Genomic DNA, 12,690 nt, shown 5'->3' on the forward strand with positions numbered 1-12,690 from the left:
TTACATTCCAACCAAACACTCAAGTCATCTAGCCCGTTATCTTCCACAGGAAGAAACAAATTGCTGGGATGTCAGTACACAGAATGAGCTCCTCTGGTGCTGCAGCTCACAGCAGGGGAACGACAGACCACAAGATCTTATCAGCAGTGAGAAGCTGAATGCTGTGCTGTCAAGCACAAACTTGGGTGTTGCTACTCTTCATGGTCTTGCCATCATTAAGAGGCTCAGAGAGCTTTGCTACCAGCCTGCTCTGGGTTTGATAGAATGCAGTTCTGACTCTTGAGCTCCTTCAGGCAAGGGGAAGTAACAAAAAATGCTGCAATAGCAGAATGACCAGTTTGCATGACAGTGCTCCATTTTGGCTCCTAGCCAGTGCTCCTTAGAGACTGGCTTGAATTGGAAGCAGGATAACCCCCCCAATATCTTTTCTCTTTAAACCTGTTTGTCCCATTCCTGGCCTATCACTACACAATCAGGTGGCTGGAACAGCAGTATTTACATACCCCTGTTCCTGCTGGCTTTAGCAATGTCAATTAATGTGCAGCAAGCTAAGATAAGAACTCTGCCTTTAGGGGAAAAGAATTTTCTTGTGATCAGTACTGTGCCCCGGAGCCCCATTTCACAACCTGAGTTGGCTGTCACAGAGGGAAGAACGAACCCCATGAGCCCATCATCTATCAAAGAATGGCCTCAAATTGCAAATCCCTCCCACCTCCAGCTGCCCAGGCTTTTCTGGGCAGTGCTTGGGCACAGGAGGGGCTCATCTCTCCTCTGCTTTAAGCAAAGAATCAGAAGGATGGGAGTTAGGATTCCAAAATCCCCTTTTCTCTGTATGATGTTTAAACAACTGACCAAACATTAAAGCATGTCAGCAGACTCCCAGCTTTCCAGTGGCAGAGGAGGAAGACTCCAGTTCAGACACTTACTTTTTCTTGTCTTTGTCCTTCTTCAGTGGCTGCTGTGAGGTAGCCTGCAAGGATTGGGACTGCAAGGTTTCCACTGCCACTTTCCGCCTGTTGAAGGCGTTCATCTCCTCCTCCAGCTCCTTCCTCTTCTCCTCCACCTTCCTTTTCTCTTCCTGGTGTATCCTTTTTAAGTGCTCAAACTTCTCATGCAGCTGGCAGGAGACAGACCCTCTGAGCATGGCATTCAGCTGGTTTTGGCTGTGTTCCCTGCCCCAGGAGCCCTGCCACACCTCCCACACAAACCCCACCACAGGGACCAATCTGCTGGCAGAACACAGCCCCCAGGGCCACCAAAAGCAGGGAAGACACAATAAATTCAGCTCTGCCTGACACCACACAGCAAACCAGAGGCAGCATGGGCCCTGGAGATGAGCACAGGGGATTTTGGCTCTGCACAGGGGCTGGGGACATTGCAGGATCTTTTGATCCTCACTAGTTCTGAGGATGGCCCATTTAATTCCTCCCCAGTCACAGCTGCTTCCTGAGGCCTCACACTGGGGACTCCACTGGACTCACTCTGACTGGGGACTCCAGCCCAGCTGCCCTCTTTACTCTGCTGTCCAGTGAGCCACAAGAGGCAAGTCTCTGTGACAGGGATGCTCACCTAAACGTCCTGCCACTGGCTTTCACTCCCCAGGCAGCAGCTGCATTTCCACGTGGCACAGGACAAGTTTCTGAGGCACCTACACCAGTGATGTGTTTGTGCTTTGGCTGGTGAGCTTTGCTGGAATGTGCTTTCCAGGATTCATGCATTGCCCAGACCCAGATTCCCTGCTGGCTGCAGTTTGGGTTCCTTGCAAATTTCTGGCACACCCACCTCTCTCTCCTTCTCCTTCAGCTCTGCCTCTGTCTCCTTGACTTTGTTAACAAACATTTGTCTCATTTCTTCCTCTTTCCTCTGGAGCTCACCCAAGAACTCTTTCCTTTTGGTCTCGTATGTTTCTTGGAGGCTGGGGAAGAAAGCAAATGAAATCCAGACTCTGGATGCTGATGAGTTAGTGATGGGGAAATGCATGCCTGTCTGTGCTGTTGGAAAAACAGGCAGGGAAGGGAACATCCAAATCAGCTGCAAAGCTCAAACCCAGCGCTGGCATTTCCCAGCCTGGCACTGTAGATTTACCTACAAACCTCCCATTTCTTTGGGCTGTCAGTACCAAACCCTCACTCTAAACTGCTGCTAGATGTGAAGGCCACTCACCTGAAGGGCTGGCTGTCTGGATCTGTGTCCTTGAAGCCCATCTCCTCCAGCTTGCACCTGCGGTAGAGCTCGTAGTGGCGGGTGTGGGTCTGCTCCCGCAGGTCCTCCATGTTCACCCGGATCAGCATCTCCCTCAGCTTCACAAAGTCACAGTGACTCTCATTCTCCACTGACAAAGGGAAGGGACAGGTCAGCAAACTGCAGGTGTGATGGGGGAACACAAGGCACACATGATTGGCTCCAGATACTCTCATCCTGAGGAACCTGCTGTCCTGCTCAGGGCACAACACAACCCCTGGATGCAGGGATTCCTGCTGACCTTCCCACCTGCTGTAGGATGGCAACTCAAAGGAAGGACTGGCCAACCCACAAGGGCTGCAGGGGATGTGCCTGCACTGCTTGTCACAGGGCACCTTCATGCAGAGCTAGGAGGGTTTGGGGTGGGCTTGGCCCCTCACCTTGCACCACTCCCCAGGGGTACTGCCGAGCTCGCACCAACTTGTTCCCAACCTTCACCTCCTCCGTGCTGCCGACCACAGCAAAGGGCAGATGAGCCTGAAACAGAGCCAGGGGCAGGGACTCAGTGCATGGGGTAACCCCCAGAGATCAGCCTGACCCTTAGCTCCCCCACACCCAGGCACAGCAGCTGCTTCCCTGAGTCCCTTCTCTGAACCTGCCAATTTCAGAGCAATCTCTGTTATAAACTGGGATATTCTGCAGAGGGTGGAGAGGCGCCACAGCAGATCTTACCAGCAGTGCTGTCTGGGCTGCACCAGCTGGGGAACATTGTAGGAACAGCATGGTCATTAGTGCTGCACTCCATCCTCTGCCAGGCTGTACACAGCAGCAGTGGGGCACTCCCTGCCCTGCTGAAAGGCAGGGACATCCCCACACAGGCCCTGGCACAGCAGAGAGTGTGTGGGCACGGCAGGGACATGTGCAGACATGTACAACATGTCCCCACTGCTCGCCAAGCCTGCGCGGCAGCAGGCACAGGGAGGAACCAGGACACTGGGTGCTTCAGTAGGGTGAGGCTGACAAAATCCTTCACTTTTAAAAAGAAAGGGATCCAGAAGTGTGGAATTCATATGTGGCCAAATACATTTTCATTGGAGGAAGGAAGGGGAAGAAAAAAAAAAGCCAAGCAAGCATGACTCCTGTTTTTCTCCCCAATACACACAGCTTGCAATTATTTAAGTAAGAGTGAATCCTCCAAGGTTTTCATGATTTCAGCAAAAAAGAACTATTAGAGTGAAAACATGCACCTAGTCCACCCAGAAACCAACTGGTGATTGAATTTAAAAAAAATGGCAGTGAGAATGGTAAAAGAAAAGACAAAGCATTTAATCAGAAACAGCTATGCAGGAAAATGGCCATTTTGATGAAAAAGCTACTTTTGATTTATAAAATGATCATGGAAACATTTCAGTTTTTTCTACTGCCATAGCTGCACTCTGAATTGGGAGAGAAGAAGCTTAAAAGTGTTTTTGCATGTGCTTCAGTCAGATCTGAATTTGATCTCTGAATTTCAAAAAAGACAAAATAGAGATTAAAGATTTTTCTTCTTTACTTTAAATTGGGTTTTCTCTGGTCAGCCTCCTTAAGTCACAAGACTAATGTAAATCTTAACTGTCACATTTTATTCACAGTTCCTTCTTCCTCAAACACAATATAGCCTAAGAACAGACAGAATTAATTTTGAGGAAAGCATTTTTCAAAAATTCAATAAAATAAATTCTAGAACTAAGTTTCTCCAGAGAGCCCCCAGATTAAACACAAGCCACATTTTAATTAATTCTGTATGCAACAGCTGCAAGACCCACAGCTCAACTTTCCAACAGATTCAGTGTCTGGGCATTCCCAATGAAACTTGCCCTTCAGATGTGTTTTTGTGCAGCAATTTAGCTGGTCAGGGCTTTGTGCAGGGATGGGAGAGGCAGCGTTACCCACATTCATCACAGAGTTGATCTCAGCCACGGCCTCGTCGTCCGTGGGGAACTGGTAGATCTGCACCCCATTGCTGACCAGCTCGCTCATGATCTTGATCTTGAACTTGTGCAGCTCGCTCTTGGAGATGGTGTCTGCTTTGGCAATGATGGGGATGATGTTCACCTAGAGCACAGGGCAGGAAGGAAGGAAGGACAAACACCCAGTGAGCACCCGGGGGTGACCCAGATCCTGCCCCACTGGCTCCAGCTCCCAAAATCACCCTGGAGTCTGCTTGCACAGGAGCTGCAGCAGCCCAGCCCCGCTGAACACTAGAGGGAAGAGTTCTCCAGGACTCACTTGGCTACAGGACTCCAGATAAACCACACAAGGAGCAAATCAAAGCCCTGCTCTGGCTGTGTTTTGAGGCAGACACAGTGTAGCTGTCACATCCGAGCTGTCACCCCTCCGTGCTGGCTGTGCTGACAGGATGTTTTACAAGACAAGCACCAGGGTGAAACGCACATTGAGCGTTGATGTGAAGCCTTCCCATGCTCAAGTGGGAAGAGCAGGCACTCCTCAGATGCTCTGACAGCAGCTGATGACCCTCCCCAAGGACTCCATCAGCCTCCTGGTGAGGAACACAACTTGGCTGCACCACGTGGGTTATATGGAGAAAGGGCAGGGTGCCATACACCACATTTATTTACTTTCATGCTGTTCTTGCTCAGCTTTGGTTTCACATCAGCCAGCAGTCACTATACCCCACACAACTTCATTCACCTGGGCTTCAAAGCCACCCAACAGCTGCACAGTGAGGAGGCCTCCCTGTGCCCAGCACCCTCCAAGATCAAAAGTAAACCAGAGCCACATCCATCAGGAGTGATGGGCTTCATTACAGCCTCATGCTTAAGAGAGCTACAGTGAGGCTGGATCTGTCACAGGAACCTGTGCTAGACAATGCTGCCGTGCCCAGAAAAGCCACGTGTGATACTGAAACCACTGCTTAAACAAACAGCAGAACTCATCTGTCTGAACAGCAGCCAAACTCACAGCAGTGAAACAAAAGAATTTAGACAAATAAGGGGAAAGTCTGATTTGCCATCTAACATTTCCCTACAGCCAATGCTTTTTGTCCTACAGAGCTGAAATTCACAGCAACCAGTTGGTCTCCAGTGGGTGCCCAATTAAAATAAATGGCTTTGCTTTCCCAGCACAAGTTCTTTGTAAGTCAGTGTTTTTTCCACACTTCTTGGGTTCTCCCCACTCCCCCTCTCTGCCTCTGTTTAGTAGTTTAGCACTCACTAAACACAAAAGCATTTACTTTGAATGAAAATAGTCTACATTTACTCAGTGCAAATGTATCTGAGAGAATAAATTCCTCTTTTTCTCAGCCGCTGACCTGGACTCTTTCACCAAGGAGCAGAGCCCCCACAGAAAAGGCTGCAGCTGCTCACTCCCCTGCTCAGCAGGTCCATGTCCTCATTACAAAGGCAAAAGGGCCATGACCACAGCTGGGTGTCTCCCTGACCTGCTAAGACCGGAGGAGGCTTGGATTCACCATCTCCCACAGAAAAAGGGTCAGCTCAGGGCTCACTTTCAGTCAGACCAAGCAACTTCCCCTTCTTTTTGCAAGGGACCCCAGTTCAGCCCTGCTCACAGCAATGCAGGAGTGCAGAGCCTGGAGCAGCTTTCTAGCAGCAGGGGAGACAGGCTCTGCTCTGTGGTCACCACTGTGGTCTCAGCACCACTCAAATCACAAACCAAGGTTGGCTGGAGTGCCCTCAACCAGATCTCTTGTATTTTGAAAAGTCAACTCAGTGAACACCTGCTGACATGGAGTTCACAACACAAAGGGGTTGTCCAAGTTGTGTTTTCAATAATCCACAGCCACATCAATACTGGGGAGGCATGGATATGGCATTTGAGTGTGTCCTAGGTCTAGAATGGGTTCATTCCCTCACAGCTTAGGGAAAGGATGGAAGAGTTTGGAAACAAGAAACCAGAGAGACATGAGATGTAACTGAACTGCATGTCTGACCCTCCCTCCCCACAGCACCTTCCACACACCCACCTCCACACCGGGGCCAAGCCTGTGGCACAGAGATTAGTGACAAACTGATACGTATCTGGCTAGAGAAGAAAAGCCACCTCTTCTCCTGGACAGGTTTTATAACCTAAATAAAAGGAAGGAATGCCAGAACTACAAGACAGTTCTCTGTCCGGTCTTTTTACACAAATAATGTTGATCTTGGGTTGAAGGCAAAATCCTAGAGCAACATTCTCGTATCTATGGTGGAAGAGCAATATTCTCTATTTGAAGATCTAGTAATAAAATCATGCAGTTGACTGCTGGCATGTGTCCCCACTGAGTGTGAGTGACAGGGGTGCAGTGTCCCCTTGCCTGTCAGGCCATGTGCTGGAGGGATTTGCTGGAGCTGGAATTATAAGCAGAGGAAGTCTGTGCTTCAGACAGGACAGGGAGCTCCCATGCACACAGACAAAAATGCACCTCCTTCTCAAGTCTTTCTGACCAGAGTTGCTTCTCACCTCCAAAAATAAAACTTACAGGAACTTGTCATTTGGTAGAAAATAATTTTGCTGATGCAATAAGACTGTAGGCACTTCTGCCATGTGAAACACAGCTGAATTTTTCCCCATCTCCAAACTGTTCCTGAATGGAAGCTGCAGTGAAGCCAACAGGCAAATCCTACTTTGGAAGCCAAAGAGCTGAGGCACAGGCTGCCTGAAGCATCCCCACCTGCCCAGGATGTGTCATCTCTCGGAGGGCAGGCACTCAGCCACAGCTCAAGCAGCACATGGTGACTGAAAACCATCCAGGACAAGCAGTGAGCTCCAGGACCCTTATGGCTGCACACACTGCACCACCATTTCCCCTGACAGGGCTGGGTTTTAAATCAATAAATCACCTTCTCATCTGATATAAATGCACAATGATTTATCTCCTTCTTGTCCCAGGTTAAACCCAGTGGAAAGTCTACACCTGTCAGGCCCTGTGTGCTTCCCACTAGCAGCCAGCCAGCCAAATTCCACTTATCTACAACCACTTGTGAAGATGCTTCTGCTCTCTGGCTGTAACTAAAAACCCCAGATAACAGCTGGCCATGAGCTCAGCCAAACAGATATTGTCTTACAGTACAATGGAAGATTTTGTTTACAAAGCTTTACCCAGAAGGGATTTTGTAGACTTTACACTAAAAGCAAGACTGGTTATTGAAATTGTCACAGAGAGCCAAAAGCCTGCCCAGGACCACACATCATGTCACTTGTGGGCTAAAGCAAAGGTGGAACTGAGCCACAGTCCTACAAACTCCCTGCTAAACCAGTCGCAGAGGCTGAGATCAGAGCACAGAGCACAGCATTGCCTCTGATGTACCTTCCATCTCCACAGCTCCATCCTTGAACTGTAAAACAAGGGCCACACAAAGCTCCCAAGAACAGCAGGTTCAGGTGTGTCACTGTGATATTTTATGAAAAATCCCTTCACCAGGATTTTTCTCCTGAGAAGCCTCAGAAAAGAAATGTAAACAAGAATTATCTGATTGCTTGGAATGTGGTTGGCTGCTTACCAACAGGTGCATCTTTGATTGGTTCCACGTGAATTGTTTTAACTTAATGACCAATCCCAGCCAGAGGTATTGGACTCTCTGAGTCTGTCACGAGTTTCTATTATTCATTCTTGTCTAGCCTTCTGATGTCTCCTTTCTCTTTCTTTAGTGTAGTTTTAGTACATAATTTTCTTTTAATATAATATCATAAAATAATAAATTAGCCTTCTGAGAACTTGGGAGTCAAATTCTCATCTCTCACCTCATCCTGGGACACACAACAGCACAACAATTAACCACACCAGTGTGCTCACACAGCAGCAGACATGAGCCAGTGCACATCCCCTCTGCTCAGTGACCACCCACTGCTCCCACTGACAGGGCAGAACTGCCTGGGCTCTGCTGACATCCCCTTCCCCCTGCCCACACAGCAGCCCCCAGCACAAATGGTTCATCTGGGAAAGGGGCACAGCACTGCACAACCCCTCAGGGAGTGCCTGGGAAGCGCTCCCATGTCCTGGGATGACACCACTGCAGAAATGCAACATAAATCCCTGATGCCCAGAAAATATCAATGGGCTCCACTTGCTTATTCATTTCCATGTGCCCACTTGTGTGAGGCCACCACAGCATGAAATCCAGGATGTTCTCATGCTGTGGCAAGAAGGGAGATGAGAACAAAGGCATAAAATGGCTCCAGAGAGGGCTATTAAAGTGGAAGTTTGGAAATATAAAAAGTTTGCCTGCGCACAAAGTTTTCATCTGTGCACAAGCACAAAGGATTTATTTTGGTACTACCAAAGGACGACATTAAAGGCAACCACAGGGAGATGTGAAAAGTAGGGAATGAGAAGGAAAGGAGAGAAATGCTTTGTGGGACCAGCACCAAGGGGAATAGTGCAAAAGCTTTCCTCCAAAAATTTTTCTGGGAATATGTAATGCTGGCACCGTACCAAGAGACAAAAGTTTATTAAGGGAAAGTTTTTGGATTCCTGATGAAGTCAGTGTAACAGCCAAAGCTACAAACAGCCCACTGCAACAGGAAGCCAGTGCCTGCTCTGGACTGGGGCCAAGGGAAACCTGGCCATGAGCCCTAGGTAGCAAGGGCAGGCAGCAGGGACTGCACAGGGGAACTCAACCCAGCAGCAAAGTCCAACAGGGCAGCACGTGAACAACAGCCAGAGGAGAGAGTGCTCCCTCAGTAATCCAGGGGATCCCCAGGTCCTGCAGGGTCCCATGCCTGTCCCTCTGCAGGCTGAACAGCACCTGCCACCTCAAAGGAACCACCCTGCTGCTAAAACAATACTCTGAAAGACAGGAAACCATTGAGAAGAAAAGAAGAGATTCTGCTGCCACTAGTGACCTTTGAAGCCTCCTGCAGCTCCCTGAAAGCCAGATGGAACACCCAAAACTATGTCAGAAACTTGCTCCCAGCGGCAGGAACATAAGCAAGCCCTTGGTTAGGTAACACCCTGCCCCCTAAAGCAGAACAGCTTATGCACCAAGAAATAACCCCAGTAGACCCTCTCATCACCCACTTTTAGGATTCCTACGACATTGGGAATTCCTCACCACATCTACACATTAAGAAGATACTGTGATCTCCTATCCAGATCACTTGGCACTGCCAGCAGTGACAGCTCACACACTCCCTGTGCACCAGCACACACAGCCAATGCTTCTCTCAGCCCTTGTCCCCTCAGCACTGACCACCAGCTTAGGACAACTGCAGTTTTGGGGGCTCTCAGCCCCTCTGTTCCTGCTGACAGGTCAGGACAGCAAAGGGGACTCCACAATTCAACTGCTGAAGATGGAAGGCATCCTCACCAGCACACCCAATGGAGCTGCAGCTGATGGCTCTGATAAATATCAGCTAATCTGGGTGAGATTCTTACAGTAGAGGGACACTCTGGAATTTACACAACCAACAGGAAAACAGGCTTTCCCTGACATTCTTCAGGAAAGTCAGTGAGAAAACAAGCACAGGACGTCAGCCACCCCAGGCCAAAGCTTTACCAGAGTCCTAAGAATGGCTCAGCTGCCATGCAGGAAGGAGTCCAGCACTGCACAGAAGGAACAAAACCTTCCACAGGACAATCAGCACCAACAAAAGCATTCCAGAAAGAGGGACTGTAGTCTCCAAGGCCCTACCTTGCTATCCAGCTTCTTCATTGTCACCAGGTCCAAGGACTTGAGTGAGTGCCCGGTGGGGGTGATGAAGTAGAGGCAGACGTGGATCCTTGTGTCGTGGTAGTTGAACAGAGACCGGCGGATTTTCAGCTCCTCTTGCAAATAGTTTTCAAACTGCGTATCAATGTACTCTACGATTGGCCTGTAACTAAAACCATCCCATTAGCAAACCAGCCACTGCAGCACAAATCTAGACTGCCTAAAGGCTGAAGGAATTCTCCTAGATGTTCCATGATATCACTAAAAATAAGTTGTAAGACTCAAACAATTTAGCTCTTCAATGGGAAAGTGTGGGATTTACACACAGACCTTATAATCCAAAGGTTGCTGGAGATTCTTGAGGCTGCACTGCAAAGTCTAAGGACAGTGGAGCACAGAAAGATGACTACTTCCCCATCTCAAACTCTGCCCAGATTTCAGGGTTCAGCCATCTGTCTGTAGCAACCCAACATGACAAGGAGACACCCTGGAATCCCAGAAAGCCTTTACCTGGGGCTTGAACAAGATGTCTGTGTAGTTAAGTGAGACAAGTTCAGAACAGATAATTCCTGACCCTGCTCTGAGGACAGCTGGTTAACAGCTCACGCTCCTGGAAGATAGCAATCTCTGCTGGAAAGACCTCCTGTGACCTCTCTTTCTGGCTGTTCACCCTCTACCCTTTGTCCCCAGAACCACTACAGGCAGCGACTCCTTTACCAGAGACACAGACACTTCTGCAGCGCTGCGAGGGGAACTGCAGGCAGTTGATGTCTAAGCACGAGGCAGAAACACCGAGCAGATGGCACAAGACCTGCCTTTCGTCCTTATTGATCTGATCCCCAAATCCAACTGCATCCACGATGGTCAGCTTCAGGTGCACGTTGCTCTCCTGCAGGTCGTAGGTGCGCGGGCGCAGGCGCACGGCGCTCTCGTAGTGGCTGGCTTCCTCCGTCTCAAAGGTGGTGTTGAACAGGGTGTTCATCAGCGTGGACTTCCCAATGCCAGTCTCACCTGGGGGGACAAACCAGCAGCTCACTGCAGTGTGAATTTGCCACTTCAAAGCACATTAATTAGAGAACTGAATGACACTGTGGAAGGTCACTCTGAGTGGCTCGTGCACAGACATGCAATTGTCACACGGGTGTCACACACAGGTGTCTGCCTTCCTGAAGGTCTCCCATGCTTAATGCAAACAGCGCAGAGCACTTGGGGCCTGCCTCCCAGTATCACACAAAACACAGCAGCACAGCAAAGCACACTGTTTTCCTTTCCATGACCCCTGACTTTGCCTGGGATTCTGCACTAGAGAAGCTGTGCAGAGGACAGTTTTAGCAGCCATTAAAGGACACCTGGGATGCATCACAAAAACCTCTGTCCCAGAATATTTGGCTGACAAGCTGTTTGTGAGCAGAAAGGCTTTGAACTGCTGTTCCTGGTAATGAAACAAGACTGATATTTTCCAGTTTGGCCTAGAAGGGGCCTTATTTAAACTCCTTATTCACTATACATAGCCCTACTGGTCATGGGGGTGAAGAGAGGCAAAATCTGAGGAAATAACCTTCACTGCACAGTCTATAGAAAGCTGTAGGAGCTGCTGTATTTCTGCTGGTCTAGCAGGTTACAATACTTCAGACCTCATACACCATACAAGAACCAGCCAAAAAAGAAATGATGCTCATCTCATCACTGAAAAGAATTGGTCTCTAGTACTCCAGTCAGCATTGCTTGCTAGATCACATCAATAACAAAATTAAAAGCCAAGGATATAATAAGGTTATTTTAAAGTCAGTAAGGAACAGTCCCCCTCCTTTTCTAAGCACAGAGATGACCATGCTGACACCTGGAAAGCACTGACTAGGCACAGCTCAGACACAAACCTCTTGTGCCCAGATTTGGGGTGCAGGCTCACACTCAGAAATAACCAAGTTACCAACAGCAGCTCTCACATAACCCATGGTGCATCTGACTGTATCTACCTAGACATCATACCCAGCAAAAGCTGCTCATGCAGCCACCCCAGCTAGCATATGGAAACACTTAACTTGCTATATACAGCCTTCCTTTGCTCCCTCCTATTGCAAAGCTATTGCAGCAGAGATGATGAGCAATAACCCACTGATTACAGAAATCCTTCTGCCTTGACTCAGTGTGTTTTTTAAGAGTTTGGCATTTCTGACTTGCTGAAGTCACTGCCAAGGCTGGTGGCACAGCAGGACACTCAATAAATGCTGGTCCCAGCCTCCCCCCATGGCTGTTTGCAAGGACAGTGCTCACCCACACAGAGGATGTTGAAGCTGAAGCCTTGTGTGACAGACTTGCTGACCAGCTGATCCGGGAGGCTGTCGAAGCCCACATGGCCCCCCAGGGACAGGTTCCTCTTCTCTTCATTCTGCCAGGGAGAAGAAGCCAGATTAGCAAACTGCACTGAGATGGCAAAGCAGGCTGATGAGACCAAGATCACCCACCCTCCTGGGCACTGCAAAGCCCAGCAGTGCCCCTAAGGGCCTGTGTTTGACACACCCCAGTACAAACCCCCAACAGCAGGAGAGGGTGTGAAATACTGATCTTCGTGGGGAGCTGGGAGAACCAAGCTACCAGGCTCCAAAGTAAAGAAAACACCAGTGAGAGCTTTCACTACATGCAGCTGGGAGAGATTAGCAAAGGAAAACCTACCACGGTGTGTTTTAGCACTCATTTCTCTTGGACTTTTTTTATTTTATTTTCTCAAACCCTCCAGCAGTGAATTCAGCAGACAGACTGTACATTTTCCCTGAGTACTTGTCATTCCCCCTTGCCATGGCCACAAGCAGCGAGGTTTGCTCGCTCGGCGCTGGGGGTGCCGCTGGCACAGACAGGGCAAGGA

The 12,690-nt window shown here is 49.0% G+C and overlaps 1 protein-coding gene across 3 annotated transcripts in view; it reads right to left on the bottom strand.

Annotated features, from left to right (window-relative positions):
* The window catches only part of SEPTIN8 (septin 8), a 35,099-nt gene that overhangs the window by 6,388 nt on the left and 16,021 nt on the right, over positions 1-12,690 (bottom strand). For 2 of the 3 annotated variants that reach the window (XM_066560249.1, XM_066560250.1), the window contains exons 2-9: positions 12,102-12,216; positions 10,643-10,838; positions 9,810-9,996; positions 4,114-4,275; positions 2,622-2,718; positions 2,164-2,332; positions 1,783-1,915; positions 927-1,117 (exon numbers count right to left, since the gene is read on the bottom strand). In XM_066560249.1, the coding sequence (XP_066416346.1) occupies positions 927-1,117; positions 1,783-1,915; positions 2,164-2,332; positions 2,622-2,718; positions 4,114-4,275; positions 9,810-9,996; positions 10,643-10,838; positions 12,102-12,216 (1,250 nt within the window). Of the gene's footprint in view, positions 1-922; positions 1,118-1,782; positions 1,916-2,163; positions 2,333-2,621; positions 2,719-4,113; positions 4,276-9,809; positions 9,997-10,642; positions 10,839-12,101; positions 12,217-12,690 lie in introns of those variants that run through there. The other variant, XM_066560251.1, reaches the window with a different exon arrangement.

Source organism: Molothrus aeneus, chromosome 15 (genome assembly GCF_037042795.1).
Source record: "Molothrus aeneus isolate 106 chromosome 15, BPBGC_Maene_1.0, whole genome shotgun sequence".
Lineage (NCBI taxonomy): Eukaryota > Metazoa > Chordata > Aves > Passeriformes > Icteridae > Molothrus > Molothrus aeneus.